Source organism: Rhamphochromis longiceps, linkage group LG5 (genome assembly GCF_057381845.1).
Source record: "Rhamphochromis longiceps isolate RC_006_pf linkage group LG5, R_longiceps_female_GT1.1, whole genome shotgun sequence".
NCBI lineage: Eukaryota > Metazoa > Chordata > Actinopteri > Cichliformes > Cichlidae > Rhamphochromis > Rhamphochromis longiceps.
Window position 1 is genome coordinate 20,917,285 of NC_140561.1, and position 21,915 is coordinate 20,939,199.

Here is a 21,915-nt window from a genome sequence, read left to right on the forward strand (position 1 = left end):
TTGCAGGAAATGTTCTTCTCTATAAGCTATAACAGAAGCAAGAGTAAGTGCTGATTTTAAGACTGTTTAGATAATTGCATTTTTTCCCCATTATTCCATCCATCCATGCAAGTGAAAGCCAAAAGAAATCATGTTCAAATCGAGTTAGTCATCTGAGGAGTCCACCTACCTGAATACCAAAGCCTGCCAGAGCTTTCTGTACATCCTGGCAGGAAACACGGAGACATTATTAAACCGAGATGTAGAAATGTAAAATACTGACAACTGACAATTACATGACAGACAATGTGCTGATGTCTTACCACTGACGTCCCGGGTTTGCCAGGTGCTCCATCCTCTCCTGGGTCTCCCTAAACATAACAAGATATGAAGGAGTCAAAAAAAAAAAAAAAGTGGACCCTCGACGTCACATTTTCACTGAATGTTTCACTTACAGTTTCACCTTTCAGGCCAGGCAGACCTCGCTCTCCCTGAAAACAAAAAAGAAAAAATGAGAAATACCAATGAGGGTGAGGGGGGAATCGCACTGCAATACCATCACAATAAACTGCACACAATAATAACGGCATCACAGTAAAATGATTCTTAGATCTTTGCAATCTTTCTTTTGTGCAAGAAAAAGTACTCCAGAAATGGAAAAAAAGCAGGGCTTATTTCTTTAGTAATGTAACTTTGGTGTTAGAGTGTGTGTGTGTGTGTGTGTGTGTGTGTGTGTGTGTGTGTGTGTGTGTGTGTGTGTGAGAGAGTTATTATTATTCAGCTTTAATAACATGTTAGTTCAAAGTACTCCAGTTTATACTTGCTAACTAAAAGGTAAGTTAATTGTTCAAAGAGGACTGTGAATGTCATATGCCAACTAAAGAGTCTTGAGGTGTAATGAGTTCTCATAAGAATAGAAGGTGAAAGACTTGACCTGTAGCTGCTGTTACATAGAATCACATTTCCATTCACTTCCTGTTTCAGCTACAGAAGCAGGACACCAGTTAATACAAAAAAGCCCAGAAAAAAAAGAAAAAACATCTCGAAACTACAACTTACTCTGGTTCCTGCAGCTCCAGGGATTCCTGGGACACCCTGAAAGGAAAACGGGGACACAAAAATGAAGACACCCTGGCAGCTAACAAACAGCAACTTGTGTAGATATGACACACATAACTGCTAGTTGTGAATGTTGGTGGCTCATGGTTTGGGGATAACAAGAGCAACATACATAGAATATAGTGGACAGTAATAATTATTTGACTGCCACTTATTTTCTTTAAAAATATATATTTCTCCATTAAATAAGCTAAAAGAATCTAACTAAAAGATGCTCAATTTAGTTTCAGCAGCACCAACAGCGGCAATAAGAATGGTGATGCACACTCACGGGTGTTCCTGGGGGCCCCTGTGGACCTGGGATTGGTGTCGCGTCAGCTCCTTTCACATACACAACCTGAGAAAGGGGAACATCCCGTTTCATTCAAAACGCCAAATTAACTTTGCTATTTTTCACATGTTGGCTTCACTCGCACCTGACCAGGAGGACCAATGCTGCCAGGTAATCCAGGTGCTCCTGGGGGACCAGGGGAGCCTAAAGGCCCAGAAGGACCACGGTCTCCTGTCTCCCCGTCACGGCCCTGAAAAACACATGCTGTTCACAACTGAAATTCACCCCACACACTTTCTTCCTCTTTCACTATAGTAAAGGCTGAACTATAAAATCAAAGCAGGTGGCCGCTGCCACCCCTCCACTGATGTTCTAGAGATAATTAATATGAATTTGCACATGAAACCGGCACTCTGACATTTGGCACCCCTCTGGATTCCACTCAGAAGTCGCTCCACTTAAAGGCTAAGCTAGATCATTAGAGGTGAATTTATATAGCTTCTTCAGAGGAGCCCATTGATTCAGCAGTGAGAGGCTGATGTCAATTTTAGAACAACTATGGCTGACAAATATACAGCTGAAGGGGGAAGTGATCAGGAGAAAAAAAGGATGGAAAGCTGATATGCAATAAAGTCATAACAGTAAGGCAGGGCGATATAAGGCATCTCGATAAGATATATAAAAAACAAACTGACAACAAACACATTTTTGATAAGTAATCATATGAAAGAGGTTTGTGAAAACTGACATCTCTTCCAGCTGCTCCAGCTTCTCCTTTGTCACCCTGTAGATTAGAAATAGACATTAAATACAATCTTCAAAAATAATCCTGCTAAATTATGGGTTTTCTTGTTTTAATCCCCTCTTTATGTGCACATCATGTAAAAATAAAAACCAATGTCTAATGTACGTACATGTAACATGCAATTTTACATGACAATCGCGTGGCTTGGTTAGCAAACATCGTGCCATGGGTCAAGTAAGATGCCTTTACAGAGTCAAACTGTGGAAATCATGTTGACTAAATCGTATAAAAGAGACACAGACCTTTCTACCATCTTCACCTGGCACGCCATCCTCGCCCTGTGAGTCCAAACAAAATGCATTACAACAAACAGGAACAAAGTGCATAATGGCCAGTCTGCCACGGGAGCACTCAGTGCCTCTGCTTTAGAAACTCACTTAAGCGAACGATTATGCGGCAGAGCCTGAAATAAATGTCCATACTGCTTTTGATCAGTAAATATCATTTACAGAATAAAGGTATAAAAAAGGCCATTACCAATTATACAAGTACATCAAACTATGAGGATATTATATTCAGGAGGTCAGAGTTACCGTTTTGCCAGGTGGTCCAGCTTTGCCATTTTCACCTGCTTTACCCTGACAAATAAAAGTAAAGTTAATTAGAAATTTGGAAGCGGAAGTTCAGTAAAAACATGTATAGGCCTGACAGACAGAACGATGGAACTTTGTGGGAGTCTCTTTTTGAGTAGGATAGAGGGGTACTCACAGGTATCCCTGGATTGCCTGCAGGTCCAACAGGCCCTGGGGGACCCTGCGCCCCTACTAGTCCAGGTAATCCCTGGCAGAAAAAAAACAACAAATAGTCCAAGAGTAGATTCTGCAATGAATTACTAGACACTGTAAAACAGTGCAAAATAGATTTAAATGTGATTTGTTTATTTTCTGAGACGATCACTGTGTAAAAGATTCAGATTCAGAGATGTCATCGCTAGATAGACTTTAATGTGCATGAGCAGCTGCAGAGCTGTTGTACAACTGCCCTGTAAGCCAGGATTTAGATCTTTTAAATAAACCCTAAGTTTCAAAGTTCTGGACTTTTAATAACATTATTATGGTCAATATTGCATAACAGTCTCCTCTGAAAAATGGACTGGCCTGGAGACATCTTTCCCTACAGTCGGCTTACGCAACTCAGCACAGATCTAAAAGCTGTTTTTTTACAGTTTCCACAGTGCCCTCTGCAGGACGCCCACTTCAAGTGCATATGCTCACTAAAATTGAGAATGTCGCAAAATAATGACCCCACAACCCCAAATTGGATGAGCGGAAGAGAACGGATGGATAGATGGATGCTCATTAAAATCAAACTACAGAAGACATTTCCATCATGAATAATCATTTGCACGGTGATCATCTCAGACAATATGAAAAGTACATTTCCTGAAACTACATTAAATACATTTCCAGTGTAAAATGATTAAAACAGAACAATGAATGAAAACCTGAAGGGGCAAACAATTATACCCGTCTACTTAAGTAACAATACAACCAAAAATAATGTGTTTATTTTGTAATGATTGCCTTTTTCACACAATCATCTTCAAAGACAGAGAGAAACAAAACTTACATCCCTCCCTGGATCTCCCTGTTTCCCAGGATCACCCTATAACACAAATAAAAACAAATGCAGTGCATCAGCTACACAGAGACTCTGTGAGTCTTATAGTTTGGTAAAAAATGAGACAAACTGAAATACCCTCTGGCCAGGTGGCCCAGGAGCCCCTGGTTTACCATCAAGACCAGGACGCCCATCTAAGCCAGATGCTCCCCGTTCTCCCTGGTAATGCATCAGTTAAGAGTTAGGAAATCACATGGTTATTACAGTCTGTAAGTTAGCAGTATACACATGTTTCTGCCAGCAGATTCCTACTGGAAATCTGCTGTTTCACTAACAAAACCAGTGGAAGTTTCCTTGCAGCACAATGACAGAACTACACATGTCAGAAGAGAGCAGTAGATGAGATTGTGTGACTCCAAACCTTCTCTCCAGGTGGTCCTCTGTCTCCTGTGTCGCCCTATAAAAATCAACGTGGCATAAATATAGTTGAAAATCAATGAAATTCAGACAGTTAAAGATATGCATTAGAGATAATTGTAATGTAGAGAATGAGAGAAGGAAAGTCCACTCACTCTTGTCCCTGGAGGCCCCCGTTGTCCCTCAGGACCCTTTATAGATGACAGGAAAAGAACAAGAAGTCACATCACTCTTGCATACAAAAATCTACTGAGAACAGGATCTGTGCGCATTCAGATTTATATAGGGCAACTTATCAGATGCTATGAATGCATTTAAAAATTGCAAGAATGAGGAACACTCACTCGTAGGCCTGGAGCTCCAGGAGTCCCCGCCTCGCCTTTCGTGCCTTTGCCGCCATGCTCTCCTGGGTCACCAGCATCACCCTGGGAATCACAGTGATGTAATCTGCTGCTATATACTTTTTTTTACCCAGTTACCTTACATTTTTCAGCTATTGGTGTTTATTTAGGATATTTTAACAGGTCAAACGAACATACTTGATTTTGTAAAAAAAAAATAAATAAATAAATTCTCAGTGTCTACATGCACAGAAAAAGCGCTCACCTTTTCTCCTCTCTCTCCTTTCAGCTGGCCCTGGATATCAGCCTGTTGACAAACAAACATGGCAAATGTCACATGGAGCACTGCCTCCTCTGTGTTATCAAAATTGGATTATAAGTAGTTAATTCGGTGTTAAGCTGATTCCTGGAGGCTGTTAAACAGTGTTCTGTGACACTGTTTTTTTACCACTGTTCCTGGTGGTCCTTGGGGCCCTTGAAGTCCCTGGTTGAAGAGAATAAAGTGTGTGAATCCACTAACGGTACATATAAAGACACATCTCCCATTTCCAAAATGAAAATAAGCACCATACCTGTTCTCCCTTCTCTCCTCGTGGTCCAGACGGTCCAGGGCTGCCCTGTGATTGAACACAGATCAATAAAGGTGCTGAGCGGCCGACCTTTTTCACAGCTCCTTCTCTCAAGGTCTCAACAGAATAGTACAAGAGCATACTGAAAAGCTGTCTGCATGATAACACATAAATGAGCGTCTCACATTTCGTCCACTCTCTCCAGGGTCTCCTATGTCTCCTTTCTCGCCTGGTGGCCCTGGCTGACCAGTCTGACCCTGAGTGCAGCATCAATCAAAAGGTCTGTTAAGTGAACTTTCAAATGAGGCAATTTAAAGGTTGCGATTGAAAACTTAACTTTAAAATATGCTTCAAAGAGATTTGTCATACCCTCAGTCCTCTTTCTCCTGGCTTCCCTGGAAGTCCAGACTCACCCTGATGAAAAATTAAAGTAAAAAAAATAAAATGGCCAAGAGAAAGGATGGAACTACACCTAAATATTCATGACAGAAGGATCCTTTCTTTGTGGATATATATGATGGGGATGATATTCTAGTCAAACAAACATATTATAAAAGGTAAAAAGAAAAAAGAAAGAATGTGAAAGAGCGGATGTTATACTCACAGGAATGCCTTCATCACCCTTCTCTCCTCTCTCCCCCTAAAAAAAACGGGATTAATAATTTATTTGGGTGTGAAGCTCTGTGGCATTAAATTTCAAAATCGACACTAACCCAGTAGAGCATCTGAAGAGAGTACACATGCACAAAAGAAAGGCACTGGACATGTCATGAATACATAAAGGGTACTTGTTTTTACCTCTAAAACGACCATTAGAAAGAGGCGCATGTTGAAAGAAACAGAAGAAGGTTGCTGTTGATTTTTGATTACAGCACTGAGAGCAACATGGACAACCTTAATATCTTAAAACAAAAGTATGGAGTAAAGTGCAACAGTATATGGACACCTACACATTACACCTACAGGAGCTGCTCAGCCATGAAAACCCATACCATGAAGGTCCCGGCACACAGTTATTGTGCTGATGTTAATGCGCAAGGAGGTTTGAAGCTCTGTAACTTTTCGTAGCTGAGTTGCTGTGGTTCCTATATCTTTCTGATTTCAATAATTGATTGTGTTGTATTTTAGGTGATTGTGGAATATCTCGCAGGATAGAAAGTGACTTGTTAAGGTGTGGCCCAATACTTTTATCCATATAATGTACTTCACTGTGTAAGGTAAACCAGTGAAAGAATAAAAAGAGTATAAAAGTTTCAGTAGAAGCTATAGTTTCCCATAGAGGCTGGACCATATGGTTGATATTATAATAAGAATATTAATGTGGAACCAGAAAACATTTTCCATATATCATAAATTTAGATTATCAACTGATTATTACACTTATTTTAAGTACAGAAAATGTATGTCAACAGTCCTTTCTAAATATATTTACACTGTGGAGTAAAACTTAAATTATCACTCAAACCTACATCCTATTTGTAAACTCTTGAAAAAAAAACCTGTTGCTTGTCACAGTAAAGGTCAGGTAGTAACTTCATCCAAAACACCGCTCTGACCTGTTTACCGGGAACACCTAGCTTTCCTGGGAATCCTGCGCGTCCATTTTCTCCCCTCTCTCCCGGTTCACCTGGATCTCCCTAACAAACAGTTAAGAGGACCAGATAAACAATCAAGCAGACACTAATAAACAAAAACAACTGAAAGCATTCGCAGCAGGCCTCTCACCTTGGCACCTGGCCTTCCGCTAATACCAGCGGGCCCCTGAGGGAAAAGCATATGTTTATGTACTTTTGCTCTGAGAGGTTTGGGAATGACAACAGGTGGCACAAGGGAATGCTCCATGAATAACTGATGCTTGTGTCAGGAATACATCACGGCAGCTGTAAACAGTGCATCTGTGCCCTTTGTAGCTCTGATAAAGAGAAGTTAGGATGACTTACTCGCTCTCCCGGCTCTCCCTTAGGTCCTGCAACACCTGACCCTCCAGAGCCCGGAGACCCCTTACAGTATAAGAAAAAAAATCAAAAACCATTATGAGGTACGGCAAATGATGAACATTTAAAAGCAATAATTAACATATTTTTCTCACTTTCTCTCCTCTCTGCCCTGGTTCTCCCTTTTCTCCTTTCGAACTCTCAGGGCCAGGTACGCCTCGCTCCCCCTGCGGGTGAAAAGCGGTGGAAGTTACACCCATGAACTCTGAGCGAGCTCCGCTAAAATGAAAAGTTGTAGGAGATGCGATTTTACACATTACCTGTTCTCCTTTCCTCCCTGGGAGACCTTGAACCTGCATGATTTAAATAATTCAATAAAGGCTTGTCATCATACACATAGACTGTCATGAATATTAAGTGTATATCCAAAAAAACGCATGAAGAAATGAATGTATGTGATGATTTTCTCATGTCTGATTGCTCACAGTTCTCCCAGGCTCTCCTCGTGCACCGTCATTTCCCTGGGAACAGACATGTTCACTTGTTCTTTCATCTTTGCTTTGAAATTCATTACACCAGATTATGAAACATTCAACGGCAAAATCACGTTCCTATTGACCCGCTGCCTCTCATATCATTGCACTTAATTATATCAGTCTCACCTTTTCTCCTGGCGGTCCACTGGGTCCTAGTAAACCCTGTTACAAAAAGGAAACACCATTTTGTGAGACTCCTAATGCAGATGATGCAACAAGCATGAAACGGAAAGGCACACAGATGCCATTAGCCAATATAACATAGCAGTCTGTCACTTACTCTTACACCTGCTGGTCCTGGAGGGCCTGGCTTCCCTGAATCTCCCTGAGGAGGCAATTTAATTCAGAAAAGAGTGAAAAAAATCTTTTGAAAGCACAAGATGCTAACCTGTAACTAAGACTACAAACTAAACCAGTACTCACTCTTCCTCCAGTTTCACCAGCTGGTCCTCTCTCCCCCTACAAACATAAAAAGGTTCAAATTCAACACATGCTCTTTCGGTGAAAGTTTCCCTGTATTAAATCAGCACATGCAATCAACAGAGTCTTACTGCCATACCTGAATAACTGAAAACATTACAAACCTTTTTGGGGTGTGCTCGAATACGTGTGGGTAAAACGATGCACAGCATCAGTGGTACCAATCTACTGAGCATCAGTGACATCACTAAGGTGTCTGCTGAGAGGATACTAAAAATCCTTCCCATCTGACAAGTGATAAAATGGCATCATCCATCATAATTCATGACTGTTTCTTTTCTCGGGCTCTTTGATATACAGTATCATTTTATGACCTCGTTACTTATTCATTCATTCAGATTTTTTTTTTGTGAGTAGCATAAAAGGACTCCAGCTGTTACATCATCACGATTATTTTTTTTAAATGAATGTTGAATCTTATAGAAAAGGGGCCCCAAATACTGTGAAAAGTTATCTTGATCCATATAACAGAAAGACGAATAAACAGTGACACAAAGAAAGATTCAGTCTCATGTCATGTGACTCACCCTATCTCCCTGTGATCCAGGCTCACCTGGTTGCCCTCTGTCTCCCTATCAGGAAAGAGAGTGATAGAAGTCATTATTCTTTTGGAAAAATGGCAAAAGTTTATTTTTTTCCCTGCCATCGTCTTACCTTGCTGCCAATTTCTCCTGGAGGCCCACGGGGCCCCTGAAAAACAGAAACAAAATGTTCAACCCTAAATTTATCAGCTCCACTGAGGGGGTTATGAATTTATTTCTGTTTCTAATTACACTGTTTCCTAATTAGCAGGATTTCTCAGCACCCAAACATGGCCATTTAGAAAGCATTTCCTCAAAACTCTCTAACTGTAAGGCACAGAAGCCCTTTTTTCACATGTATTTATTTATCTAAGCCGCCTTCATCATCCTGTCTGTTCTTTCTGATATTTACTGCATAAAATGGATACATCTTCATCATACTGTACTATGAGCCATGCTTTTTAAACACCCATGTGTCTGACCTACCCTGTCCCCAGGTTCCCCATTTTTGCCTGGAGGTCCAGGTTGTCCTTCGGCACTGTCACCCTGAAAAATAATCACAGGCCTGTGAAATAAACACATTGCATCACTCTTAAACCGACTCAATAGGCAACTACCTTCTCCCCTTTTCTGCCCTCAAGTCCTGCAGGTCCTGGAGGACCCCGAGGTCCCTGAAGTCCTGGAATACCCTGATAATACAAAAAGCAATTAGTAAATGCAAAATATGCCTTGCTTGTACACAGAGCCAACCTTCAAAATAATGTGTCAGCACACTGTCTGCGATTGACAGCTCTTACAGGGGAGCCCTTCTCGCCTTTCACTGCCACCCCGCTGCCTACTCCTGGAGGTCCCTGTCAGCAAAAAGAAATAAAAGGTGAGAAATCATTCTGCTCGTGTGGTCCTTCGCAGTGAAAGGACAAGTTGGTGATGGTGTGACTCACCCTCTCTCCTGGGCTTCCCTTGTCTCCCTGTAGAAAAAAGTGGAGGAGGAGAGAGAAAGACAGATTGAGAAAACAACCGGGGGGAGAACGAGGACTCAGAACATTGTTACTCTATAATAGGTTTCCCAAGAGACTGATGTGCGTCATGTGTATGCACACAAACTCACAGGTTGATCTGTAAAAAAAACCCCCAAAAAACAAACAAAGGACGTCTCTGCTGTTTTATGTATTGTTTTATTGCGGTCATAAGCCGCTACTTTTTTCCCCACACTGTGAACACTGCGGCTTATACTGACGTGCGGCTAATGCATATTTTTTGTCATGCGGCCAAAAACATTTTGCCTGGTAACAGTAGACCAATAAAATTGATAAGTAGTATATATACACGTATATATTTTTACCGGTTGTTAAGAGACGTTGTAATGTTGTTTGTGCACTGTTCCGTAAAAAAAACACAACATACGCAGCGTAATTTGTGTGTTACCGATACGTACGTATACTTAAAGGTAGCCGTGTTACAGCCGCTGTTTGAGGAAAAAAAGCATTTGCAGTATGTATTTTTGTATGTTACCATAACGTTTATGTTACCATGTTTATGTTACCTTACGGATTAAATTAAACGTTAAAAATCCTCACGTGTAATATTTTTGTGCAGATATCTCATATTACAAGTGAAACGCATACGGCTTAAAATCCGGTGCGGCCTGTACAAGTGCAAAATTGATTCTTTCTAGGATTAGAGCATGCGGCTTTTCATCAGGTGCGCTCTGTAGTCCGGGATTTACGGTACCTTAAAACTAAAGCAGATTGACATAATGCAATGATCTGTTAATAACGCGACATTCTTATAAAATAACTGAAGAATTGGAAACTTTGCTGGGAAAGAGAATAAAGGATGAGATTTTTCTTCATTATTTCCCAGTGGGTCACCACAGCTGATCGATCTGTCCCTTTATCCCCAGCCAGTGACCAGTGAACACTATGATAGACAGGGTAATTCATGTCCAGACTTCAGACTTCGCAAAATCAAACAGCATCAGTCTCTGGGGCGATCGTGGCTCAAGAGTTGGCAGTTTGTCTTGTAATCAGAAGGTTGCCAGTTCAAGCCCCGGCTCGGACAGTCTCGGTCGTTGTGTCCTTGGGCAAGACACTTCACCTGTTGCCTACTGGTGGTGGTCAGAGGGCCCGGTGGCGCCAGTGTCCGGCAGCTTCGCCTCTGTCAGTGCGCCCCAGGGCAGCTGTGGCTACAATGTAGCTGCCATCACCAGTGTGTGAATGGGTGGATGATTGAATGTGTAAAGCGCTTTGGGGTCCTTAGGGACTAGTAAAGCGCTATACAAATACAGGCCATTTAGCATCAGTCTCTGTTATTGAATATGAAAACTGGATTTTTAATACATTAAAAGAAGAAAAAAGACCCGAGACGTTTTAAATATGGAGTGGAAAACTGAAAAGTAGAAACCTGGATAAAAACCTCCAACCAAAGAAAAACTGCCCAAGGATTTCTTTACATATACAGCCAATGATTGATATTCCACTGATGAAATATGCAGGCAGCTCAATACTACCACCATGTGTGACACTCTGACAATAACAGTTTCTTGTTGGAGAAATGCTCCACAGAGTTCATAAACCATATCCAACAGCTGTTTTCCCAGTAGGAATGGAAATAATGGAAAGAACTGAGTGAAAAAACTGTACCCACCCAAGTATATAATGACCAGTATATAATAAGCTTGTATATAAAAACAGAGCAAATATTCATTGCATTTGAAACTGCTGCTGTTTCCTTGTACTTGTAACAGAGCTAAGGGAAACTGACTGGGTAGTTTCAGAATCAGAATCAGAATCAGAAAGGGTTTTATTGCCAAATGTTGAGCAGGTTTACAACATTAGGAAATTGCTGCGGTGCTTAGTGCAAACATACTGTCATAAACACTTAAATAGATATAAAAATAAAAATAAGAATAAGAATTAAAAGTGCTAAGTAGATAGTTTAAGATACGTTTTAGCACCGATATGGCAGAGAACAAAACTTCTGCACAGAAGTCAACCTGGCGGTCAGTGTTTTGCACTAGGAAAGGATGTGGGCTCATACATACATGAGACATGAGTAAGGGCACTTTAGAAATCTGATGTCAAAAGAATTAACTATGGAAATCTATTTCTTTTCTTAGTAGAAGCGAAACAATGCAGGAGAAAAACCTTGACTGAAAGCCCTGGTGTTCCTGGTATTCCTGGGCGACCATCCTGGCCTCGTGTCCCTGGAACTCCAGGTTCTCCTTTGGTGCCGTCCCTGCCTAGCCGACCTGGTATACCCTTGCCACACAACAAAAACTCAAGTCAGTACATATGAATGATGGATGACCATACAAACCATTTTAACTACACTCTCTTCTACACCTAAGATTTTACAGGTGACACTTTGGCCCACTGTGGGTTTTAGGATTACACTGGCTATTTAAAAGAAGTTAAAGAATGCTGTGAATGTCAACATAAGAAACATCCTGACTGGTTATCTGGTGCTTTTCTTACATCTGTTCCTGGAATGCCTGGTTCTCCTTTCCTCCCTGGAAGACCCCCACCACCAGATGTCACAGAACCTGGTTCACCCTAAAATATCAACAAAGTGCAGTAAACAGTGGAATAATAATACTTCACCTTTTTTCTGAATTGGAAAAAAAAGGTTAAGACGTTTTTAAGCTCACCCTTTCACCTTTATCACCCTTGGGCCCCAGTGGTCCTGGTGTTCCTGGTTCACCCTAGAACAACAGAAAACAAAGGAAACACTGCAGTTCAAACCCGGTCACCAACAACTCTCTGGTACAGGACGGCTGGGGCTACTTACTGGGTTTCCTCTGACACCAGGTAAGCCTTGTGAACCCTGTGCAGTAAAAAAATAAAAAAATAATAATAATAAGTAACAGTATTTTATTGACTCGCTGCTAACAAAATCATAAACAGTCAATCTGTGGGTTCCAGTCACTCTACTCACAGGAACACCTGCATTTCCAGGGGCACCTGGTCGCCCTGGTAACCCTGGATTTCCATCAATACCGGGAAAACCCTAAAGAGAACACGGCATATTAGTTTGCTTCTGTTTTGGCTGGTTTGTATGGTTTAGAATGATTTCAGCTACACTTACTCGCTCTCCCTTTTCTCCTTTTACCACTAGCGAAGGGTCAATTGGGACACTTTGGCCTGGTGTTCCTGGACGACCTTCAGGGCCTCTGGGGCCATCTCTCCCAGGCAAACCATCACGACCCTGTATGAAGATTGCTATTTTCAAGAAAGAGCTAGCATGGCGGTGGACTGCAAACCGACATGCAGATTTGCATTAACCATAGGCAGGCTAAAGCAACTTAAACAGCACAACCTGTGTAGAGCTGCCAGTTAACACGTTCAGCTGAGCCAACACTGTTGTGGGCTGATATTGATTTGCTGGATTTGCGACAGAACCAGACTTTGTGGCCTGCCTGGACTGACTTTACACTCAATAACTGGACGCTTGCTAAAATGTCATATCAATATCCATTTGCAGTAACACTGCACTACTGCAATGCCAAACTGAATCATCAAGTTCAGTACAATTAAATGACTCACAGGCTCTCCCTTGCGTCCATCTGCACCATCTCTGCCTCTCTCACCCTGTGGGTTCAAACAAAGGAAACAGCATCTTAAAAGCTGAAGAACAAGACCACTGGAGAAAAAAAAAAGTGCAACTTCAGCTCTTCAATACCTTTTCTCCACGTTCTCCCTTGTCACCCTAAAAGAAAATTAAAAAATAACACCAAAGATTTAGAAATTACAATATGAACGGCAACAGAAGAAAGCTCTTGCTTTTATCAGTTACATAATTAACAAGCAATTAATCAGAGCAGCTTACATCAGTCAGTTTGTGGTTATAGGTTATAAAATGTAAAAATACAGCATGACGGTACACAATAACTTACCCGAGGGCACTGAATGGTGCACTCATCTGTATCTTGAGTAGTCTAAAAAACATCAACAGAAACAGCTGAGATTTAGACTTTAATTCTTATCACCGTTAAAATAATCGACACATATTCACTAATGTGAGTGTTACAGATGTTTAAATAGTTACTGGAAAACTAGCTGTTTTGTTTGCCTTCTTCTTTTTTTAAGTACATGTCAGTCCAGATCACACCAAGCTTAACTCTAATTCAAGATTGTAAACAAAATATTTTTTCTGGTTTCTTCCCACCTCTTGCGCTCTGGCAATACCACAGAGCAAGTCGGCTAGATTAGATTGTAGCGTGTTCAGCTGCGCTGGATAGCTTGTATACAAGAGGTTGTTGTTGCCATCTGACACAGCCTGATACAGCTCCACAGTGTCTGCCTGGTCGACACCAACAGCTAGGACTTTCACACCTAGCAAACATGCAAACAGAAAAATCAACAGTATTTGTTTGCAAGGCAGAAAAGATCATGTCTGTAGTGTACTGCAATTGAACAAACTATTTGTGGAATTATTTTGTAAGCATTGTTAATTAATTAAATTGTTTATTAAAATTTGATATGCCAAATACTCGGCATATCTCAGCATGATGTGCAGTGTGTCCGGCTCTGTTCAAGATGCTTTCAGATGTTTCATTCTATTAATGGTTTTCATTTATTTTTAGATTGAACACATGGCTTCCTACATTTTTAGACACACTTTTGTGGTAGATATGTCCCAACTAAACTGTTCCAATTCTGTCAAATATGCTGCCTTCATAGGGACCAGGCAGTAACACCCATCCAAGTTAAAGCAGCTGTCATTCTATTATATTCTGTTAATATTGTGACTTCATGTCAGTGATCCTCTGAAAGAAAACCTGTAGCTTTGAGACTGCTGGCTGCAAGGCTCAGGTCGTCATTGGAACGTTTGTCAGCGATGATGACAACAACACCAGGGACCCTTAGTCTCCGTCCAGCTGATGGGGTCAGGACATATTGTCTGGTGAATGTTACCGCCTCACCTGCAGAGGGTGACAGGCAATATCACAAATGTCATCGCACAAAACAAAGTAGCTGCTCAGATGGCACTCAGTAAGAACATCAAAGGACTGTCAGAAATGATAAGGAGAAAGACAAAAATCCCAACCGATGTTGCTCCCTGGGCTTTCATCAAAGGGTATGGACTGAATCTCTTGAAGAAGGGTGTCAGATCTGGCATGGCGATTGAGCAGGAACCATATTTTGGGTCTAGAACCATATACTACAACCCCAATCTGAAACAGATTAAAAAAAATAGCCCATAAGTAAAAGCTAAAAAAGGACTGGAAAAAAAACAGTTGTGCATTTCCCTGATCTGTTGTGAGACTTTTTTTTGACAAAAAGTACCTGTGTGTTGAGGGCTCCAGTAGTTATGAGAGACTCTGCTGTATTTGTGAGGAATTCACGTAAAGGTCTTGCAAGATTAATACGATCAGTGGACGCAGGTACCAGAAACACCACATCTAGAGACCCAAGCGCACACACTGCAAACAGAGGTGTGTGTCAGGGTTAGTAAGCGATGCATTCTTAAACAAAAGCATATGAAAGAACATGTGTTTGTTTTACCAGGGCGTCCAACTACAGAGCTTTCCCCTCCTAGTCCACTTGCAAAGTTGGGTTGCAGGCTAAATCGATATCGAAGGCCCAAACGCAGCCCGGGCACCTCATAAGAGCTAGATGAAGCAGGCAGCGTGACGGACAAGACTCGACCACTATCTGAGAAATGTGAACAGTGGGATTAAATGAAATGCATAATGTTAACAATGCAAGCATGTAGAAGTTGAAACAAAACAAAAAAGTGAACATGTATACCGCGATGCCTTACCTGATTCTTCTCTCCAACGAAGAATATATCCGGTGGCACCTTGTAAAGGACTCCAGCCTAGCCGCACAGAATCCTGGGTAACCTCTACCACTCGTAAAGTTGTGGTAGGCAATGAAGGCGGGGTATAATCACCAGCTGTGTGCATTCAGATGTAGTCAATTTATCCCCTTTATCAGTCAGTTTTGTACATTTCAACGGTTTTCTGTGAAATTTGAGATTTTGCAGCAAGGCTTCACAGAACCCTGCATATTCCTGAAGGTTTATGTTAGCACCAATCAGTATTTGTGAATTACCTCTAAAACACATTTCCTGCAATTATATCCAAAAGTCAGGACTCACGTGTGGTAACGCTGACAGATACCGGGGCTCCCTCTCTGTTTTGGACTAAAGCCATGACCTGCACCTCATACTGAACTCCAGGGTCCAGCTGGTCTAAATCCACTGCTGTCACATCTCCAGCTACCAGCTGACTCCTCTCTTCACCACCTACAGCAAAACACAGCAAGAGTGAGTGATCTAAGAGAAACAAGCTTTTATAACACCTTAATATCAGAAGAGACAAAAGAAGAAACAAAACCACACACCATCTGTTCTCCTCCAAGACACACGATAAGATGTTGCTCCCTGCATGCCAACCCAGGTGACTCGGACAACCTCTCCGCGGCCCTCCTGGACTTGCAGTGATGTCACAGTCCCAACCGTGGACTGATCTGGTTCTGTGAGTAGGATCAGGAAATACTAAGCATTGTTTACTTTAAAATATTCCAAGTAATCCACACTCACAGCTAGGTTTATGTAAAAAGATACACTTTGCACCTGTTGTTCTGGGTATTTGGCTGATCTAGTGAGATACCTGTTTTGACATCTAGAACTGCAGGAGTCCCTTCTCGAGATCCAGTCAGTGTAGAAACCTGCACTGTGTAAGCCGAATCTGGCTGCAGTCCATCGATAGTGTAGGTAGAAACACTGGCATCAACTTTACGACTAGTTTCGACTCCTGCAGCGAGCAGAATATTGTTTGACACTAACACATTCTTTTATTTATTAATCATGTATGTGGTTCCATGTAAATGCATGCATTTGCTTTTAATGCAAATAATTACAAACCATCATCACGGCGCCACGTGATCTTATACCCAGTTGCCCTCGAGGAAAGTGTCCACGTAATGCGTATTCTCTGAGGCGTGATGTCAAGGACACGAAGTCCAGACAATAACCCACTTTGGGGATTGGTCTGAGTAGCCAAGGTGGCCACCTCTCCAACACGCTGATCAGCAACAGCTGCAACACCAATTATTAGTGCCTCATCTGGCTGCAGGCCTTCTAGGGTGAAGGCCGTGAGCTCCGCTCCCAGAGTACGGGATTGTTCTGCACCTACAAAAGGGAGAACATGGGGTTACAAAAAAATCTAAATTAATCAAGCTAAAACAGAGAAGAAATCTAAACGAGATATATATATATATATATATATATATATATATATATATATATATATATATGAGATAATATTTATATACATAACACTTACTGTTGCCTTGTCTCCAAGTAACCCTGTACCCCGTTGCTCCGGTAACACCTGTCCAGGTAATTCGAATTCTCCGACTATTTGCATTTATTACTCTCAGATTAGTCACCCTTCCCACAACTTGCTCTGCAATCATTAATAAAATGATTAATAAAATATAGCATCACGGTGCTTTTAAGGAAAAAACTGTGGATAAAGCCTGAACTTCACAGAGGTCCATTCAGGGTCCAAGGTTTTCAAAGATAAAAAACAAACAAACACATCTGCCATTGAGTCAAGTGAATGTGATGATCTTTTTGTTTGTTTGTTTTTTGTTGTTGCTGAAATTGGCAGGTAAAAGAAAGACACAGGAGAATCAGAATGTCAGTAGCTTCCCAAACTCACCTGGTTTGATATTGACAGTCACCGGGTCTCCTTCGTTTTCTCCCACCAGTGCCGTGACACTGACACCATACGAGACCCCCACTATCAGGTCTCTGAGGTCAAGGGTCGTCTGGTTTCCAGGAATGAGTCGTACTTCTTCTGTTTGCGCTGACATGACATGAATCATACAGAAATTTTACCACCAATCATGTTTTTATTCATTTGGCAACAGAAGATATTGATTTGTTTTTCTTTTTAAATGACTAAGTTCAGCGTACAGTCAGTGTTCAAGATGATAACTCTGTACTGTGTGGCTCCGGCTACACCGGTCCAGCCAAGTCTGACAGTGCTGCCCAGATACTCCACCACTCGCAGGTTGGAAACCCTTCCCACTGGCTGTTCCTCTGCAAAATCAAGGGTCAAAGTGATTCTGGCACAATCAGCATGTTTATGACCCATACAGTAAATCCAAAATCAGTTTAGGGTTCAAGGCGGACCTCTGAATGTGGTGGAGACAGGTGTGGCTTCCTCACGACCTTCGAACAGGGTGTACAAGGTGAAGATATATTTTGTGTTTGGTTTCAGGCCTGTGAGCACAGAGTTGGTGGTGCTTCTTGGAAAGGACAGGCTCCGGACAGGGCCTCCTGAAGCACAAAAGAACAGTGAACAGGGATCAACTTTTTCTCACTCTATATATAATATCAGTGCAGTATATGCTTTCTGTTTCTATTTAAAGTTGGGATATAATAGAATACAAAACTAAAGCTGGCAAAGTTGGGAAAAAATCATAAGAATTTATTTTTTAAAATTTTGCTTTCATGGTATATGTATGTCTAACCTTCCCCCTCCCTCCACTCCAGCCGATACCCTTGAGAGGACTGAATGAGTCTCCAGGTGAGGCGGATAGAGGAGGGACTGGTGATAGCTGCTCTGAGGACCTGCTGCTCTTGACGCTCTGAGGGGAAAAAATAATACATTATGCAATATGTTTTGAAATGTTTATATGTACATGGGATGGCTTATTATGTTCTGTAATTGCATCTTCTGTTTAGAATGGCTGCAGACTTTCCATTCAGTATAAATAGTGGGTGACAAACCCACTTTCAAGGTACATTTGCCATACTACAAATTCTGTTCTTGCAGAATTACTACATGCATGGACTCCTGGAGCTTTTTTACTCCACAGTCACTAATTCACACACACATGCGTGCAAACACGCACACACACACACACACACACACACACACACACACACACACACACACACACACACACACACACACACACACTAAATAAGAGCAACTTATTGTTTTTGTATCTTGTGCTAGGAGGACTGAAAGACGCTTCTGCACTTAAATAGATGCCCATGATTACTGGACACCTAGTCTACCACGAGAGCTACAGCCACACACAAAGATCTATTCCCAGACACACTTCATATGGTGTCGTGATAGATTATTATAAGACTGAAAGTAACTCCATCGAACATGAAACTTGCCTTCTTTAAAGTTGATACAAGTACAATTTTTATAGCAGTAAATAGGGTAAGTACCAGGCATTTGTTGCGAATCAAATGTACTTGATTAACTGGTCATAAGCAATTGTGAGCACCTTCATAAAAAAAGACGTTCAGGTCTGTTTTAACAGATTCTCACAATCTTCCCAGGACATCCTAACAAATTCAACCACAGGTCAGACTGTGCAATGCTCAGAGAAACTGCAAAAAAAACAAAACCTCAGTCTCTACAGGCCCCAGCTAGCATGTTAAATGAAAGTTTATGACAGTATAATCAGAAAAAGATAGAACAAGTATGGGTTATTTACAAGCATTGCCAGGGGAAAGCCTCTTCTCTCTAAAAAGAACATGGCAGTGTGGCTTAGGTTTGCAAAGTTGCATCTGAACAAGCCACAAGAACTCTGGAGCAGTACAGTGCACCACATTTGGTGACAACCAAACACGGCACATTAGCACAAACACAGAGGTGGAGGGGTGATTTTAGTCTCTTTTGACCAAAAGACCTGGGCACCTTGCAGTCACTGACTCAACCATAATGCCTCTGTAAATCAAAGTATTCTAAAAATAAAAGTCAAATTTGAGGCCATCTGTCCAACAGCTAAATTTGGCCATGCAACAGGACAAACACATCAGCAAAGCAACAACCAAATGTCTGACAAAAGATAATAATCAAGGTGTTGCACATTATTCTTTTTGATATAACTGGATATCTGAGTGGCTACAGAGCAAAAGTGAACATGGACATGCATGCCACTCTTAAACCATTGAAAATCTATCATTTGTACAGCAGCCAGTTGCAGTATGTTAGCCTGCATATGCAAATTGTACACGTTCGTGTCAAAACAGATCTTCGTGGTTGAGGAATCTTTTGTGAAATTGCATTAAAGCTACAGTGTCAAGAAAGCAGTGTAATGATTGACAGCTAAGTAAATCAGAAACAGATTTAATACCACACCTCCGCCCTGAGGCTGTCAACGTAGTGGACAAGAAATCATCACACAGGTCGGCAGCCACGAGACAAACAAACACGTTTCTCCAATGCTGTGAATGAGCACAGGACTTTTCTTGTAACTGAGCTGCAACTACATCGATGTGTGTCCGATAAAGGTCCAGAGGTCAAAGAAAAGTTTGATAATGAAAAGGTAACTTGAAGCTTACACACACAACAAAGTGCTTTAAGAGAACATGTTGTATACATCTTAGTCCTCTGATGGCAGAACTGAGCCACAAAAAAGTTTCCAGTTCTCCATTCCCATCACTCCACTGCTCAGTGTTGTGTCCCCACAGTGACTCAAGTAACACTGGTCCAAATGAAGAGACAGCATATGGGAACTGCTCACGAGAGGCAGATGGTGTGTGTGTGTGTGTGTGTGTGTGTGTGTGTGTGTGTGTGTGTAACGAGGGCGTAGGTGTGCTACAAAATGTTCCCCAAACAAAACAGCCCTAAACAGTAACACATGTAGACATTTTAAAATAGAGATAAACCGCAAGGAGGATTTCTATCGCTTTATTTTTCTCCCCATCTTCTTCCTGCTGCTGCACTTGGCAGGACAGGATAGAAGGCAGGAGCAAAATTCAAACAGCATTCTTTATGACAATTAGTTTCTAGAGAAACGGGAAAACTGGAAAGTAGATTGTTGCCCCAACGTACTGTGAGTCACTGATGGGATGAGAACAGAGGAGAAGTTTGGTGGTGTGGCAGACAACTGAAAGCACGCCTACCTATCTTGAATCTGGCCGTTGTTGGAGAGGCCTCTGTGTTTCCCTCGTACAGTGGGATAATAGTAACAATGTACTCAGTATCTGGCTGGACCCCGGACAACGTGTAGAAGTTGATGTCACCACCGACCTCCACGGTCTCTACATCACGACCTAAGTGAACAAAAAACAAAGACAAAGATGTAAAGATATGTGACGCAGTAAATAAATGCTGTTAAAAAAAATGATGTCTGATGTGTCCTTCGACCTGTAAACGGTCCCCAGACCAGACGGTACGCCCTCGCACCGCTGACACCTCGCCATCGCACACGAACACTGCCCTCTGACTCCGTCTCCACTGATAACTGCTGCACAACCTCAAGGCTCACTAGCACAAAAACATAAACAGAGAGACGTGAAGATAATGTTAAATAATGTTAAATAAATACTGAAGGTCAACACAAGGAGACAGTATCACTTAGATCAGGCACTATAATTTATCATTTCTGTGTATTTGTGGCAAACTGTACCACTTATTGTATTTTACCTGCTGACTATGGTCGCTCACATTACAGGAACATTATATAGCAGCGGCAAAAGGATTAACAGCAGGCGAGAGGACGAACTCACGTGTGCGGGCGTTGAGGACAGACGGGGATGCAGAGTTTCGTGGGAACAAGGGGTAGAGGCTGATGACGTACTCTGTGTCGGGCTGAAGTGACTCCAAGGTGACAGATGTGGAGCCTGCAGACAGTGTCTGCTCCAACAGCTGAGCTGCCGGCTGACCTACACAGAGAAGAGCAATTAACTAATAAATGCCCTAAGAGCAATCGCAAATTATACTGTGCGCTATGTTCGAACATTCAGACAGAATGTTTTTGCCTTTAGGGCCTCGCCTGTGCTTGATTAGTCTCGAGCATACTGAGAAAGGCCGTGTGCCTGTGCAGAATGTAGGTGTCTATCTTTGCCTGGTTTCACTGTATTATAAATGTCAAACGGTGCACTGTGAATAGGTAGGAACATCACTCCATGCTGCGCATGCTCACTACAATGCACCCATTGACGTGGCAGTGTAAGACTGACAGGGTGGCTTAGCGTGGCATTCTTCAGAAGAACTGATACTGGCACAGCATGTGGTGAGAGAAAAAGCTTATATGAGCCCTCAGGGCCCACTTTCCTCTCCTGAATCACAGCCTAAGCACCCACCCAGACCTCCTGACACACCCGGGTGCTATAAATGTGAAGACAAAATGACTCACAGTCCATGACATAAGCAAAAGTTTTCTCAGTCTGCCGAGCTTCATGATCAGCGATGATAAAATGTATTTGATATTTTAGGTAATTATAAGGTTATAAACATCCCAGCTGACAGCCAGTGCCTGAGGGAAGTTAGATGTTACCGAAGCTAATGTTGATCACACTGAACCCATACTGCTACACACCCTTTGCATGGCCCCTGGATGCCATAAAAAGTAACAGTTATTGACTAGTGTTGACTTCTTTTCCTTTTTTTTC

The 21,915-nt window shown here is 41.8% G+C and overlaps 1 protein-coding gene across 2 annotated transcripts in view; it reads right to left on the reverse strand.

Annotated features, from left to right (window-relative positions):
* col7a1 (collagen, type VII, alpha 1) overlaps nt 1-21,915 on the reverse strand; it is a 56,588-nt gene that overhangs the window by 24,487 nt on the left and 10,186 nt on the right. For both annotated transcript variants that reach the window (XM_085406537.1, XM_085406538.1), the window contains exons 10-72: nt 21,031-21,186; nt 20,669-20,788; nt 20,425-20,574; nt 18,024-18,140; nt 17,683-17,829; nt 17,464-17,589; nt 17,207-17,353; nt 16,826-16,948; nt 16,405-16,671; nt 16,151-16,294; nt 15,882-16,013; nt 15,637-15,783; nt 15,298-15,432; nt 15,039-15,188; nt 14,820-14,956; nt 14,581-14,707; nt 14,312-14,455; nt 13,699-13,865; nt 13,427-13,468; nt 13,213-13,239; nt 13,077-13,121; nt 12,619-12,738; nt 12,469-12,540; nt 12,322-12,357; nt 12,182-12,235; nt 12,009-12,086; nt 11,679-11,792; nt 9,474-9,500; nt 9,330-9,383; nt 9,150-9,221; nt 9,019-9,078; nt 8,666-8,701; nt 8,539-8,583; nt 7,955-7,990; nt 7,812-7,856; nt 7,658-7,693; nt 7,481-7,516; nt 7,316-7,348; nt 7,151-7,222; nt 7,002-7,061; nt 6,787-6,822; nt 6,618-6,698; nt 5,666-5,701; nt 5,431-5,475; nt 5,247-5,318; nt 5,065-5,109; nt 4,941-4,976; nt 4,758-4,799; nt 4,496-4,576; nt 4,307-4,342; nt 4,156-4,191; nt 3,873-3,953; nt 3,744-3,779; nt 2,883-2,954; nt 2,708-2,752; nt 2,417-2,452; nt 2,118-2,153; nt 1,515-1,619; nt 1,370-1,435; nt 1,039-1,074; nt 435-470; nt 303-350; nt 170-205 (exon numbers count right to left, since the gene is read on the reverse strand). In XM_085406537.1, the coding sequence (XP_085262663.1) occupies nt 170-205; nt 303-350; nt 435-470; nt 1,039-1,074; nt 1,370-1,435; nt 1,515-1,619; nt 2,118-2,153; nt 2,417-2,452; nt 2,708-2,752; nt 2,883-2,954; nt 3,744-3,779; nt 3,873-3,953; nt 4,156-4,191; nt 4,307-4,342; nt 4,496-4,576; nt 4,758-4,799; nt 4,941-4,976; nt 5,065-5,109; nt 5,247-5,318; nt 5,431-5,475; nt 5,666-5,701; nt 6,618-6,698; nt 6,787-6,822; nt 7,002-7,061; nt 7,151-7,222; nt 7,316-7,348; nt 7,481-7,516; nt 7,658-7,693; nt 7,812-7,856; nt 7,955-7,990; nt 8,539-8,583; nt 8,666-8,701; nt 9,019-9,078; nt 9,150-9,221; nt 9,330-9,383; nt 9,474-9,500; nt 11,679-11,792; nt 12,009-12,086; nt 12,182-12,235; nt 12,322-12,357; nt 12,469-12,540; nt 12,619-12,738; nt 13,077-13,121; nt 13,213-13,239; nt 13,427-13,468; nt 13,699-13,865; nt 14,312-14,455; nt 14,581-14,707; nt 14,820-14,956; nt 15,039-15,188; nt 15,298-15,432; nt 15,637-15,783; nt 15,882-16,013; nt 16,151-16,294; nt 16,405-16,671; nt 16,826-16,948; nt 17,207-17,353; nt 17,464-17,589; nt 17,683-17,829; nt 18,024-18,140; nt 20,425-20,574; nt 20,669-20,788; nt 21,031-21,186 (5,015 nt within the window). The remainder of the gene's footprint in view (nt 1-169; nt 206-302; nt 351-434; nt 471-1,038; nt 1,075-1,369; nt 1,436-1,514; nt 1,620-2,117; nt 2,154-2,416; nt 2,453-2,707; nt 2,753-2,882; nt 2,955-3,743; nt 3,780-3,872; nt 3,954-4,155; nt 4,192-4,306; nt 4,343-4,495; nt 4,577-4,757; nt 4,800-4,940; nt 4,977-5,064; nt 5,110-5,246; nt 5,319-5,430; nt 5,476-5,665; nt 5,702-6,617; nt 6,699-6,786; nt 6,823-7,001; nt 7,062-7,150; nt 7,223-7,315; nt 7,349-7,480; nt 7,517-7,657; nt 7,694-7,811; nt 7,857-7,954; nt 7,991-8,538; nt 8,584-8,665; nt 8,702-9,018; nt 9,079-9,149; nt 9,222-9,329; nt 9,384-9,473; nt 9,501-11,678; nt 11,793-12,008; nt 12,087-12,181; nt 12,236-12,321; nt 12,358-12,468; nt 12,541-12,618; nt 12,739-13,076; nt 13,122-13,212; nt 13,240-13,426; nt 13,469-13,698; nt 13,866-14,311; nt 14,456-14,580; nt 14,708-14,819; nt 14,957-15,038; nt 15,189-15,297; nt 15,433-15,636; nt 15,784-15,881; nt 16,014-16,150; nt 16,295-16,404; nt 16,672-16,825; nt 16,949-17,206; nt 17,354-17,463; nt 17,590-17,682; nt 17,830-18,023; nt 18,141-20,424; nt 20,575-20,668; nt 20,789-21,030; nt 21,187-21,915) is intronic.